A 15,259-nucleotide genomic window follows, 5' to 3' on the forward strand; every position below is an offset into this window, starting at 1 on the left:
CAATATGGAAAAAGAAAGGTAGTCCAGCAGAATGTCCAAATTACTGTCCGATCCGGCTACTTTTCCATACCATGAAGATTTTTGAACGCATATTTTACAACCGTTTTTGCGAAATCGTTGAAATAACCGTAAATCAAGCCGGATTTGTCAAAAACAGGAGAATACGTGAGAAGCATCGCCCTGTTTACATTGCATTTCTGGATATAGAGAAAGTGTTTGATCGTGTGCCACACGAACTCATCTGATATGCTCTTATGCTCTACGACAACACTCAGTGCCAGAAGAACTCATGCGCTGGGTTCAATTGCTCTACCACGATCCGAAAGGTAAAGTTCGAAGTATGGCGGGTGTATTCAAACCGCTTCGTGTCTCTGTTGGTATTCATCAAGGAAGCGCCCTCTCACCACTCCTCCTTGTTCTTGTTACGGACACCGTCACATCGGATATCCAACGTCCAGCACCCTACACACTGCTTTATGTAGATCATATTTTCCTAGCATCTGACAGCAAAAATGATCCCGAGTAACTTGTCCAAAAATTATCGCCCCGTACAACACGGTCTCAGACTGAATCCAAACAAAACTCAATTTTTGACGACCGATCCCCATGAAACAGACACAATCACTGTCAGCGGCAGTGATCTGCCCAGAACTGAGCGATTTCAATACCTCGGGTCAACGCTATCAGCCAATGGAAAACTGCGTTATGAAATTTCTTCACGCATTAACGCAACGTGGATGAAGAGGTGTTCCACAACTGGTGTTCTTTGTGATCGACATATCAACGAACGTGTTAGATTTAAAATTTACCGCAATGCCATCCGTCCAGTCGCTCTATATGGTTCTGAGTGTTGGCCAATTATAAAAGACAATGAACGGCGTCTTGCAGTAATGAAGACGAAGATGTTGCGTTGGACTAATGGCGTCACACGTTTTGAACACATCAGAAATGAGAATATCCGCGATCGTCATGGGGTTGCACCGATCGTGGAAAAATTGCGAGAGAGACGTCTTCGATGATATGGTCACGCAATTCGCGCTAACGTGAATCCACTTGCCAAGATTGGCCTGAACATCGAAGTCAATAGTAAACGACCAAAAGGCAGGCCGAAACAACGGTGGCTTGATACTCTGGATGGGGATTTAAAAGCCGCGAGACTGCACCCAGATCAGGCATTCGATAAAGCCAAATGGCGAAACCGATCACGACGAGCCAACCCCTTTCAAGTTTACCTGTGGTCATAAAAATTTGCAGTGATATAGAATATAGTATGAAGCATAATATCCCCAAGTTCCCCGAGTTGATCAAAATAAAATAATAATACTGATAAAGTTACAATAGCTCAAAGTTGCCTTTGCAGTATAAATTTACAAGCAAGTAGAGTAGTCTGATACTACCTAGAATTAGGACAGTTCTACACTCAAATCTACTTACACAAATAGTAAACAAAACGTTTCGTACCTGAAGCGTCGAGCTCAGGTTTTGGATTTGTCATAATTTGAATATAGGCTACCTAGTTTAAAATGCTTCCCAGCAATATAATATCTTGAACACCAGAACTTGTTATTGCTCCCCCGAACCCTAACGTATGGGGAATTGCAGCACTCTGTACACGCCGCGGTCGCGCCATGAGTCTCGAATCTGAACTAATTGGACTTATTTAGGACAAAGTTGCTTGATGAAAACGATCCTTGTTATTTCCGAACCAAGTCGACTCACACCTCTCAGTTAGTAGCCCCGGATAGCCACTAGTCAACCTGGTGGTGAACTAACGTAAGCGGCGACAACAACGCTGACCTGGCATGGCATGGCTTTCAGGTTACTATTACAACTGCCTCCGTCCCGATAATAACCTTGACAATGCTGCAAGTACGTTTAAAGCTAAGTTGGCAGTGAAGGCTCAGTTGGGATGGATTTCTGACTAGCCCCTGATCCCGGTTCTGAACACAAACTCCCAGAAGGAATTGCGTGAGCCCACGCGTGACCTCTTTGCTAGACAATCACGGGGATCATTTAAGGCGACTGCAGTTTCTAGCGAGGACAGCGGCTTGCAGCTGGAATCCAAATTAAAATGACAACAACAAGAAATACGACAACACAGCAGGTAATAGCCGAAATTTTAAGAAGGAGCTGCAATACACCACGCTCACCGCTTCTGTCAGCTAAAATGGCGATTCCACTATAAATCCCGTTATGTTACGACGATCACCTACTGGAAAAATAAAAAGTCCCACTTCCCTAACGGTGAAGACGGCCGGAAGTGAAAAAGGGATTGACACCGTAGAGACTGAGAGTCCTGGCGACTGTAAAGGAGTGATATCACCGAATTGGAGTTCGGAAAAGAAACCACGAGAAAAAATGGCACCAGGACTGGACGGTATTTCCAGTGAAATGTTGAAACTCGTATTTTGGACCCAACGTGCTGCGGAAAATACTCACCAACACAGTATGATTTTAGAGCGAGACGATCCACAATTGATGCCATTGAGGAGGTGGTCTAAGCCGCCACTGTCGTCGAGTTGTGCTCCTTGTGACCCTAGACACAACAAACGCCTTCAATTCTGTGAAGGGGCGCTACATACTTGACGTACTGAAAAATCCTTTCCATACTTCAGGACTATTTAAAGGACCCTGTCTCCTCTAGGACACCCGGGAAGGATACCGCAGAATGAAGGTAACATCGAGGGCGGCTCAGAGGTCTATCCTAGATCCGGAACTTTTGAACGTCTATAGTCTTCTACGACTCGAGATGCCCGATGAATCACATCTGGTCGGATATGCGGATGTTGTTGCGGCACTGGTTACCGCACGCATGGTTGAACAAGCTCAGCGCACACTGGGAATGGTGATGCGCTGAGTAAGCAGATGGAATGCCGAAGATGGATTCTCCCTAGCTCAGGGGAAAACCGAAGTCTTTGGGCTGACCAAGGAGATTGTTCCCATAGTCCACCTTATTCAAGTTGGTAAAACCATGGTTTTGTCAAAGCCGCTGATAAAATACATCGGCATCATGATAGACACGAAGATGAGCTTCTTCGAACAGATTCGCAACACGGCGACTGTGGCTAGAATATTGGCGATTTGCCGGTTGATATTTAATATCGAAGGTCCCTTAACCAGCAAGCGTCGCTTCCTGATGAGCACGGTTCAGTCTGTCCTCCTTTATGGTTCTGAAGTATAGGATGAGTAAGGGAATGTACCGCAAGCGTCTAGCGCAAGTACATCGTCCCGTCTCAGAGGCAGCTGTAATAATGATAGCGGGAGTTATTCCAATCCGTCCGACTGAACTTATTGCAAGGACGTGATGCCCACCATACCTTTTACTTCTTCAGAAGGTTGAAGCGCCATCGCCAGCACCTTCTGATGATTGGTTGTCTTTTCATCGCTCCATCTGAAGCAGGGTCTGCCACGTCTTCTTTTTCTATAGTAGACTTTCTGCCCTTGTAGACTTTCCGGGCTGGATCATCCGCATCCATACACCGCAACTTTTTGAGCCGGATTTTGTCCACAACCCAACGGTCAATCTATCGCTCATAGATTTCGTCGACATATAGGCGACAGGATCGACATATTTTAGGGGGCCATAATTCTTCGGAGGATTCTTCTCTCGAACGCGCCGAAGAGTTCGCAATTTTTCTTGCCAACAACCCAATCCCCCGAGAAATACAATACATGAGGACTGGCAAGATAGTTACCTTGTACAGTAAGAGCTTTGACCCTATGGTAAGACGTTTCGAGCGGAACAGTTATTGCAAGCTGGAATAGGCTCTGGCTGCCAACAGCCGGATTTAATCATCCGCTGACCATTTTCCCCCCTTGCACCAATTAACTCGATCGAAGCTAACTTTCGCTTTAAAAATCGATTTTTTCGAAGCTGGTCGGGGATTCAAACTATGTTTCCTTAACCGCCATTTTATAGCTGAATTGCTTGATTCTACATGATGAGTATCCTGTAGTACCGCAGGAATTTCTGAAGAAGTTTTACAAAGACTGTACGGAAATATTCGCACTGAACTCCACACGCTCATTCATCTTTTTTGAATGTCCAAACTCTTCGTATTCGAATAATTCGCCCAAATTTTCTTACATGATGATTCATTGCATTGAATCTATTGGATAAGGCAGCATTTGTCCTTCCTATAAGGTTATAACTGATCCCCTTTTATAAGTAAATCTGTCAATTTTTGCGTATCTGTCAAAACTTCCAACACTTATCTCAACAATTGATCTGTTTCTGTTAATTCTGGTCAAATTAATGCAAATTTTTCACTTTAACGCCAACAAACACAAAACAAATTAAAGGGCCCAGTAGATAACACAAACACCGACAAACACCTCAAAAGTACATAGGTATATTCAAGCAAAATTACCCCCGGCTTTTCTTGAGCGCAAGTGTACGTAGGATGCTAATTCTCGTCGGAAGAGCTTATAATAAAGGTTTACCAAACGGAGCCGACTCTGTGAAATCCATTACCAAACGCAACACCCCAAGCACGTAAAATAATGCACAGTTATGTATAAAGTAGAAGTGGGTAGATTTCTCAAGCTGCGCGATGTTTGAGCCAATTCTGATGAATCTATCTTTGCATCCAGAGTATTGAACACAGGTAAACTGACATAATTAAACATTTGCCTGAAAAACTGAACCCAACATGATACATACACAGCGCGTGCATTGCTAGAATTTCTGCGAGTGAGGAAGTGACAACGCACACACGAATTTATTCCACACTCAACGCACACTCCCGCTTCCAGACCAGTTTTCTACTAATCATCACAGGATTTGCGCCGCATAAAGTCTCGCAATGACGAGGTTTCTATCCAACGAAAATTGTGTGCCTACATTCAGTACATAAGCGACGCTCGACTTGAGCGAAAACATACTTCTGTGTAGGAATATTTCTAATTTTGCGCCGAAAAGTTTTACGACGTAAATTTTTATAGATGTGTAGTTGTCGAAGGGGGCTTATCTCCTATATTCGTGTTTAGTAATGGAATTAGACAAGGAATCTTTAATTTTCCTAATACAGAAGTATAAAGACCATAAATTATTGTGGGATCGTGACCATAAGTGGTATTTTAATAAAACTAAGAAAAACAATGCGTGGAAAGCCATAGCAGACTCGATCGGAATCACCGCTGAGGATGCAAAAAAGAAAATATCAAGCCTTCTGGGATCTTTCAGGCGAGAAAAATCAAAGGGCTTCAAATCAATTGGAACAGGTGGAGGTAGGTAAAACAATCGTGTATTGTTATTTATCAGCTTGTTAAACAATACGATCTGAGAATGGAATTTAAGATTTTACTTTATGTGATTTTAGGAGCTTCGAAAGTATACAAATCAGACTGGTTTGCATTCAAGAGTTTTGATTTCCTTTTAAACAACGACAATGTGTTGGAAACACCCAAATCAGAACGGATAAAGGTAACTTACCGATTCATTATTTTAATAAAATAAACGCAAAGCATATTCGGATTCCATGATATGGTATCTTTTATCTGTAATGTTTTTCTTCAATGAGCATTTCGTACCTGATTTAATTTTGGATTGGTTTCTCGATTGGAGCGGGTTTTATGTTAGTGCTCACAATTTCGCAGGGCCGTACCAACCATGCTAGCCGGTACACACTTGAACTGCACTTTTTTGCTCTCACATGTAGGACAGGTCGGTACGGTGATTCTGCGTTCGATTGTTTCATAAGGGCTTTTCAAAGAGTCAGCTTATTACTGGTATATAGGCCTACACTCTTGAAAAGAATAGAGTAAATGCTCCTAACTAAGCCGTGTGTTTTCCTAATAGTGACCTCAATGTCTGAGATATAAACCTCAGCAATTTATGAAATTTAATCCATAAGTGCTTTATTGATCGTAAATTACTCACGGTTCTACCCCCAGCGTTACGTTTCAGATGTTTAGCTCTTTTGCAGTTAAATCTAGACTGTTTCCAGAAAACAAAGTTTTGCAGTTTGACCTCATTGATTTTTATATCTCTGTACTATGGTAGTATTTGCCAAGAAAATTGATGTAAAAGCTCAGAAAGAAGATATGTGTGTTGTCTGCGAATTGGATCAGATTTGTACTACTCTCAAGAATCGGAGCGTCAGCCATGAAAATGTGCGCTACTATCGGATTAACCTGCAAGAAATCCCCGAAAAAGCTTCTAACAAGTCTAATCATCACGATAGAGGATTCATGATTATCATCATCATCATCAACGGCGCAACAACCGGTATCCCGTCTAGGCCTGCCTTAATAAGGAACTCGAGACACCCCGGTTTTGCGCCGACGTCCAACAATTCGATATCCCTAAAAGCTGTCTGGCGTCCTGACCTACGCCATCGCTCCATCTCAGGCAAAGTCTGCCTCGTCTTCTTTTTCTACCATAGATAGAGTTATAAAGTTTCCGGGCTGGATCATCCTCATCCACACGGATTAAGAGACCTGCCCACCGTAACCTATTGAGCCGGATTTTGTCCACAACCAGACGGTCGTCGCTCACAGGTTTTGTCCTTATATAGGCTATGGAATCGACCATTCTCATGTAGGGGCCAAAAATTCTTCGGAGGATTCTTCTCTCGATCGCGGCGAAGAGTTCGCAGTTCTTTTTGTTAAGAACCCAAGTCTCCCTGGAATACATAAGGGCTGGCAAGATCATAGTCTTGTACAATAAGAGCTTTGACACTATGGCGAGACATTTCGAGCTGAGCCACTGTTGACAACAACCGTGCGCGGATTTCATCGTCATAGCTGTTATCGGTTGTGATTTTCGACCCTAAATAGGAGAAGGTTTCAAGGGTCTCAAAGTTGTAACCTTCAATATTCATCATTTTCATTTGACCAGTGCGATTCGATGTTGTTCGTTCTTTTCGTTTTGGTGCTGACGTTACCGTCATGTACTTCGTCTTGCCTTCATTGATGTGCAGCCCGAGATCTCGCGCCGCCTGCTCGATCTGGATGAAGGTAGACTGTATATCTCGGGTTGTTCTTCCCATGATGTGGATATCATTAGCATAGGCCAGTAGTTGGGTGGACTTAAAGAGGATCGTACCTCTTGCATTTACATCAGATACGGATCACTTTCTCGAGGGCCAGGTTAGAGAGGACGCATGATAGGGCATCGCTTTATAGTAGACCGTCGTTGATGTCGAATGGTCTTGAGAGTGATCCTGCTGCTTTTATCTGGCCTCGCACATTGGTCAGGGTCAGCCTAGTCAGTCTTATTAATTTCGTCGGGATACCGAATTCTCTCATGGCCGTGTACAGTTTTACCCTGGCTATGCTATCATAGGCGGTTTTAAAGTCGATGAAAAGATGGTGCAACTGATGTCCATATTCCAACAGTTTTTCTATCGCTTGCCGCAGAGAGAAAATCTAATCTATTGCTGATTTGGCTGTAGTGAAGCCTCTTTGGTATGGGCCATTGGTGTTCTGGGCGTATGGCGCTATCCGGCCTAGCAAGATAGAGGAGAATATCTTATAGATGGTACTCAGCAACGTGATACCTCTATACTTGCTGCACTGCGTGATATTCCCTTTTTGTGAATGAGACAGATAACGCCTCTTTGCCAGTCTACAGCTTCGCTGTCCTATACTTTGAGCATCAGTTCAGTCAGATAAACCACTTGGTGTAATTGGGACCATCCATCCATCCAATCCATATTTAACCAATTCGGCTATAATTCCATCGGCTCCTGGCGACTTATGGTTTTTAAGCCGATGAATTGGATGGACTGTTTCTTCTATGCTTGGTGGTTGCAGCATTCATCCATCGTCTTCAGTTGGCGGACCTCCAACTCGTCGATATTTTGGTTGTTGAGCAGTTCATCAAAATACTCAACCCATCGCTCCAATATGCCCATTCTGGCGGAAATCAGTTCAGGTGTATAAGGCTTCATCCTACTGACTTGTTGGTACAACTTCCGCACCTGGTGCATTTGTTCCCTGAACTTTTCTAGTTCACAGACTTGTTAGTCCAATTAATTTATATATGAGCACCTTTACTTACGGAACCAGAGACCTTTTCTAAATCTGGTCCACATACTACCGCAAGTTGGACATTGATATTTATGACTTTGTGAGTAATACCGAGTGAAAATAGCGCAGTGCGTGTTGCGTTCCGTGTTTATGCCGGAATCCAAACTGTTGCCGAAGAATAATGCTTTTGAGATCGGAATATTGGATCAACCCTACGCTCTCTCGAAAAGCTTACCCAAGTTTGTGGCTCGTGGAAATTGGCTTTTCCCCTTGTGACAACTATTTTTTCTTTCAGAAACTAGCAAAGTAGCCATTGTTAATGCAGTTATAAGGACTGGAGAAGGAGACTTCGTTGAAGTTTAGAATAGGTTTTTAATGATGAAACTAACTTTTGATAATTTGCCTGAGTTGACATAAGCTCAGCAAGCTTGCTATGTCAGACGGTCTGTTGGGCGGGTTCGAAGTAGAGAAACATTTTCAGAAACCAAGGCTTTGGTTGTCAACAATTGACGAGAGAACCGGTTCGTTGGGGGGCAGAGGACTGTTGAATTGAGACTGGAAATGTTCCGCGATTACTTGCCCCTTTCATGCATCATTGAAGACAGGATTCCTAGCCTTAGCAAAAACGAAGTTGCGGGATTTTTTTCCATCAGTCTATTATAGCGACGGAACATATTTAGCCCTGGCTTAACATCTACTAACTTTTAAGGTTAATGCTTTGATTTTATTTCCACGTTTATTGAAGTTTCACTTAAGATTTCTGCGCCTTTTATGAATGTTCTACTTTCGTGCGACAATTTGTCGAGCTGAATTTCATCGATTTTTATCAGCCTAGAGTTAGCAGTGCTGGTGGTATCAGTAGCCAAATTGATTGCCTCGCCAACTTTTCTGGTTGTAAGGTTGTGGATAGCGTCAAGTTTCTCTGGTTTAACTTTGGAACCAAATTTGACTTGAATTTATTCCAGTTAGTATGGACGAAGGATCCTATTGTTTTGAGTGCTCATCCTCAAGGTCCGACATGTGTGGCATTCTTCACATAATTATATCTGCGAAAAATGTCTGCTTTCTTCAACCACTGACTAGCGAGTCCTGTGGGTGGATCGGGTAAGACCATCTCACGTCAATTTAGTGGCTGCTGGTTACGGATCCATTTGAACAGGGTTACCCAATTTTGATTATTTACCCTATCGCCTAAAGTTAAAGCTGCCATCGCAAATAAGGTACTTTAGCCCGACGTTTAAGTCGGGTCCAAGTTGCTCAGTCGAGGATTTCCATTTGTTGTAGACAGAAGCTATCCATATATTTCACTTATTAGTAGCCTTAACTATTTCCTCATATTCTTAATCTTATTCACTAACTTGTATCCGGGGAAAATTATATGATACTATACGAGAAAGTTCGTTCGTTTTACTACTTTTGTAGTTTCTTTGCATAAACTGAGCATCCGCGACAATTAGCTGAATGTCCGGTTGGTTGAATATCAGTTGGATTTCCCGCTTTGTCATTCCTAGTCACAAAATGTATAACCGAAAGTAAATTTACTTACGTGTGCTTTGTGGTTAGTTCAAAGAAGTTTAGAGCTGAAGGAGGTTCGAATAATGTCGTTAAACCCTTGTCTCTAATGAGCGGAAATATTTTTGCGTAACTATTAATTGACTCCGGGAAGATGAGAATCATATCTACTCTAAGGGCGCTTTAAGATCTTTTTTCTAGAGGGTTTTGCACACATTAATATTGGTATTTTATATTTTCACATTTTTGGGCTGGTTTGAAGTTCATTCTACTGCCTGTGGGGCACTCCCATTTTTGTACAAACCTTATTCTTCCTGGGTTTCCGACGTTGAGTGAAGTTCTTCCTTTTCGTTCATAATAATTTCCACATGCTCTTCGATCGTATTGTCGATCAGTGCTAATAATCAGACGTTATCGTAGGTGCCGTTGATCTGATTTTGATCAATTGCGTTGCAACTACTTGGTTACATAGTGTTGACCTCCTTATTCTAAATTTTGATTCCCACCATTTGTCGGTTTTCGTCAACAATTGGATTCGGACTCTACATCAGGCGGCTATTTTTTTTTAACTCTATGATCTGCTGGATGAACAAGGCAGGTTTTAAAAATTTTGAGGATGGGAAGGAGTTTATTGACACAAATGCTACCTAACTCCATTTTTTCCCCTTTATTTTATAACTACGATCAAAGATGACCTCGTTGGTCGACTGCCTCGAGCTGACTAATTTCGCATCTGTTGAAGTCCGCATGTACTATTCCTTTGTAAAATACGCTAACTTAAGACTTGCGGTTTCGTCTAGGGCAGAGGCAACTCATCAGACGCTAACTGCTTTCTAACATCAATCTGTTCACCACTGAGTCCAAAGCTTCTGGACAAATGTATTATATGTATATTTAAGGTTTTGTGTAAGAAAGTCGCTGGCCTGGACACGTCAGTGTGTAGATTTTTACCCACTAAAACCACCTCCGGCTCCCCCCTACCTAGAATATTACATCACTGGACGGAGTTATTATATTTTAGTTTCGATCGACCGCGATCGTAACCGCACCTTCCGAACCTCTTCTACTTTTAGCAGTTTAGTTTGTATCGTTGCGATCATGGAGTTGATCCTACCCAATCCAAAATTTTCCGGTGATAGCGTTTTACCTGGAGTTTCCTGTAAGTTCTTCCTTTCTTCCACGAACTTCTGGCATTGAAGGAATACGTGCACTGAATCCTTTTTGACCCCATCGCATTTGGGACAATCGAGTAAGATGGCCCAACCGTTTGCCCCTTTTGGCTAAAGATTTCTCCCTTTCAACTTTTCCACTTCCAATAAAGGAAAGATAGATTTGTTGTTACATCTGCCTGCCTGTCTGTCTGCCTAGATGTCAATCGGCATCATTCTCGAGATGATGAACGACACATCATCTAGGATGATCCAGAAAGCAGAACACATCCTTACGGCTGTTCATCCGTAGACCACACTTAGTTTATAAGCGGTACATAAAATATGCAACGATGTTGCCCAAACTGGGACAGCATACAGCAAGATGGAGCTCATGACCCTGATTATGAGCAGCCTGCAAGTATACCGCGGACCTCTACATCGGGCACTATTTTTGCCGCAGCCGTACTGGCGGCAGGCGATTTTTCAGAAGTATATGTCAAATGTTGCTTAAAATTGAGCTTGGCATCAATCCCTACTTCCACTTGATGACTAGCGTGCGTAACTCAGCACCATGGACTCCATCAGAACCGTAAGGGTAATTACATCGTTGTACATGATGTTCCACAGGCCCTTGTGGAACACCCGCGGAGACCATGTACTCCTTTGTAGCATCGTCGGCGTCATATCACAGCGCCCGTCCGCAAGTAGCTATCCACAGTAGCAAGGAGATAAATATTAATCCTAATCGTCGGCAGATACTTCTGTATGCGGCTCCAATTGGCCAAAGTGAACGCACTTTTCACGTCCAGGGTTACTACCACGCAATATTTCTGATACTACCATTTCCGCGAATTGTAGCTTCAGACAAGCTAGTGACCAATTTGATGGCATTAATGGTTGACCTGGCTTTACGGAACCAATACTGCCGATCTGAAAGGCCTCCTGGCTGTCGACGACCGGGAGTAATCTATTATTGATTAACCGCTCCAACATTTTTCCATAGTGCCTAGAAGACATATGGATATATAGAAAGATAACTCACCCGGGAGTTAACAAGCCTTAAACAATAATACCAACCTCCGCTGCTTCCGTGCTTTGGGGAATATCCCCAGGACATACACCCATCGGACAACTCAGTGGACATATCTGGTCTCGATTTCATGGCGAGAATGAGATCCCTATTTGGTATTCCATACAGACCCGGAGCTTTGTCATCGCCTATGTTGCTGCAGATTTCCAACAGCTCGTCTGTGGTTGCTGCCGGAATTGCCGCCTGAAAAATTTCCTTCTCTTACCGGGGAAACAATTCCAGAATGACTTTCAACTAGAGAGTAAGGCATGTAATCTGTGGAGATCATCGGCCTCTGAATCGGTAGTATGTTGGTCTTGACCCATTTCTAAGAAGGCTTACTCATCCAGTCTCTTTGTAGCCTGATATCCTTCTCAGCTTTGAGTACGCAGTTTCCCTACAATGTGGCTGTCTCCATAATTCGAAAATAATTACCTGATGATCGCTGTGGATATAGTCCACACTAACGTACCAGGACATTATACGCGTCCAGGGTTAGCAAAGGTTAGTTCTACTATTGAAGCAGATGCTCCTTACCGAATTGTACTTATGTGCATTACCTTCTTTGGCCAGAACTGTATTTAACTGCGTCGAATGCTTCTCCATAGGAGGGCCCAGGTATTAACATTACCGGCAATCACCTTCGGACTTCGTCCCCTTACGTCGTGAACAAAATTGTTTCACATGTCTTCAACCTCAGATAATGCAATTATGTACACGAACACGCCGAATATCTTTGCCCACACAAAGCGACTCATGGTGCATTGTATAGGTTGCCTACCGCAAACCCATATCCACGCCCCACTAGTCAAATCAGTGACCCATACGCCCCTGAGAAAGTTCCTGTAGGTATGGTGATGCCAACGTCCATATCAGACTCGTGGGTGGTCTGCTTGAGTGAATACTGAGTTTCTCGTTGCTGTCAACGCTTCCCTGAATTCCGAGCATTTACTACTTCCCGCAATATGCCCGCCTTCTCTTTTTTTTTGCAGAATAGGCATTTGGGGTCCCTATTGCATTCCTTGGTGATATGACCTTTCACCAAATATAGTCATGTGGGGTACCAAATGAAAGGTCCCGATTCGTATTTTCGAAGAATTGGCTTTGGTTTCAAAGGAGAGAAATGCGAAGGCTCGAAATACTTCAAGGACTTATTCTCAAAAACTGCTCAATTGGAAGATCCGAAAAAAACTAAAGTATTCCAGGCACATAGTATGTAGGGCTCAAAATTCCTTCAATGAGTTGATGGTATATTACTATATTTATTATTACTATATTTTTCAGAAATTGACTGTAAAAATCTTAGAATCATCAAGTTTTGTGGTACAATAGGCTATAATATCGAGCATGATTCTACCAAGTTTGGTGAAAATCACACTATTGCTAACAAGGTTGTAGTAAGTCTAATTTGTCGCTTTCGTACGAATCTCCTGCGTCCTAAAACTTTGAATGTTAGCATCACACTTAAGTGAAAAGTCTGGAATATGCATAAACATTACGTGCGACGTACAAATGGGACAATTGTCCACTCAAATATTCTTACTTAAGAAATTCACAAAACCTGTCATACCTGAAGCGTCCAACTTCCAGTTTCCCGACTTGTTGTATATCTTCCTTCGCTTTAAGTATATGCAAGTATATAAAGCTTCATCAGGTGCCTGAAAACATTTTCAAATGTATTTTCCATCATTCGTCGCACTCCAGTCAATATATTACACTTTTATCCCTAGAGATACATTGTTGCAGAGGATTTCTTAATATCTTTGTCATCATCAATGGCGTAACAACCAGCATCCGGTCTAGGCCTGCCTTGATAAGAAACTCCAGACATTCCGGTTTTGCATCCAGGTCAACCAACTCAATATCCCTAAAAGCTGTCTGGCGTCCTGGCCTACGCCATCGTTCCATTTCAGGCAGGGTCTACCTTGTCTTCTTAATCTCTCGTCTCCCCCAAAAATACTTAATAAGTTCGGTTCCCATAGCGATAAGGAATTTTATTTTTGAAAATTTAACGGTCTGTAAACTGTTTCTATACTTTTTGGGCCGGCACTGGCAAAAATAATCATATCATATGGGCACTGGATGTATTAAGTACTATCTTTTCGGGTTTGAGGAAAGGGTTTTGAAATCTGATTTGGTATTTAGTGATGAAGCTGCTTTCCAGGCAGTAGCATATGATAAAATTGCACCTGCGTTTCCATGGAAGTTAAAATATTCGCTATGACTGTTAAAAGCTTCTAAGAGCGCTTTATATACTATTACGGACCTAACCTATATATGGACCCAACCTCGCCACACACTGCACGTCAATAATAATAAATTCACTAACATTATTTAAATGTCTTACTTTTTAATCAATTTATATTTTTTTAATTTTAGGAACGTGTCACTAAAGCTCAAATTGCCGACGTCGATACTGAAATCAGCATTGCACACGAACAGAGTGCAGAAAAGACATGCGCAAGTTCTTCTAGTTTCGAGGAAATTGAAAGGACTTTTGCAAAACCTCAACCACCCAGGAAAAAATTAAAAAGGACCCACAAGATTGATAATCAGGGAGATCCGCTAGTCGAAATGGCTTATACAGTTTTACAGCAGTCCTTGGAACCAGAAGATGCAACAAAGAAATATACAGATTATCTTGCTGCAAAGCTAAATCAATTCGATTCAATGACAAAATCCATTTTAATACACAAAATTAATAATTTAATATTTGAGGCGGAAATGAGGAAGTATTCAGGTTCAACATCTTCATCAGGATTTAGTCCTTCATCTACACCTACCCTTAACCCATCTCCCTCTATTTCTCTTCTGGCCAATGATACACAACAGACAGGTTTGAACAAATTGTAAGGACATGTACATATATATATCTCACAAATTAATAAATTTGCTTCTTATATATAATAGTATTTATTATATGCATTTATATTAAAAATAATAAATGATTAATGTTGTAAAACTATTCCTATCCTGATCCTTGAGTGTTAGGTTCGCTTTGTAAGCGATTGGGAGGTTAACAGACGTACTTTGTTATTGTTAACATTTTGATAGCGGCTTGCCTCTAAAGAGAGCCGCAATCAAAGCCCATGCGAAAATTTCGACGGTAGAACAGAGCATCAAAAGCGTCGATCAATTGATATATCTAGGAAGCGTCGTTTCTGCCGACGGTGGCACCGAACTCGATGTTGCCCGACGCCTTAACCACGCTAGATCTGTTTCGTTGCCCAGTCTAGAATCTGGAAATGTAATTATTTCAACAATAAGGCCAAGGCGAGACTGTTCTGTGCTAGTATTCTTTCTGTGTTGCTATATGGAAGTAGCCCACCGAAAGTGAATTTCACTGTTACCCAAAAGCTTTAACCCTTCGCCAACACCTGTGTGCGTACTATGATCGGAATATGCTGGTCTGACACTATCTCAAACAAAGAACTCGGTCGGCACACAGGCCTAGCACTCATACGACCTGTGATCGGAAGGCGGAAGTGGAAACGAAGAGGTCACATATTAAAGAGGGGAAGCAATTGCATTGCGGGCTACGCCACGCAGTAGA

The 15,259-nt window shown here is 42.3% G+C and overlaps 1 protein-coding gene across 1 annotated transcript; it reads left to right on the top strand.

Moving 5' to 3' along the window:
• Positions 1-4,863: 4,863 nt before the first annotated feature.
• LOC119661788 lies at positions 4,864-14,608 on the top strand. Its single transcript, XM_038071272.1, has 3 exons — positions 4,864-5,229; positions 5,322-5,425; positions 14,086-14,608. Exons 1-3 carry the CDS (start codon positions 4,992-4,994, stop codon positions 14,557-14,559), a joined length of 816 nt encoding a protein of 271 aa, XP_037927200.1. The 5' UTR covers positions 4,864-4,991; the 3' UTR covers positions 14,560-14,608.
• Positions 14,609-15,259: the final 651 nt, after the last annotated feature.

This window comes from Hermetia illucens, chromosome 1 (assembly GCF_905115235.1).
Source record: "Hermetia illucens chromosome 1, iHerIll2.2.curated.20191125, whole genome shotgun sequence".
NCBI lineage: Eukaryota > Metazoa > Arthropoda > Insecta > Diptera > Stratiomyidae > Hermetia > Hermetia illucens.

Bases quoted from the DNA above. Each gene is read 5' to 3' on its own strand.
- LOC119661788 (XM_038071272.1), top strand. From the start codon at position 4,992: ATGGAATTAGACAAGGAATCTTTAATTTTCCTAATACAGAAGTATAAA. The intron at 5,230-5,321 runs GTAGGTAAAACA...ATGTGATTTTAG, and splicing joins ATCAATTGGAACAGGTGGAG to GAGCTTCGAAAGTATACAAA. The intron at 5,426-14,085 runs GTAACTTACCGA...TTTTAATTTTAG, and splicing joins CCAAATCAGAACGGATAAAG to GAACGTGTCACTAAAGCTCA.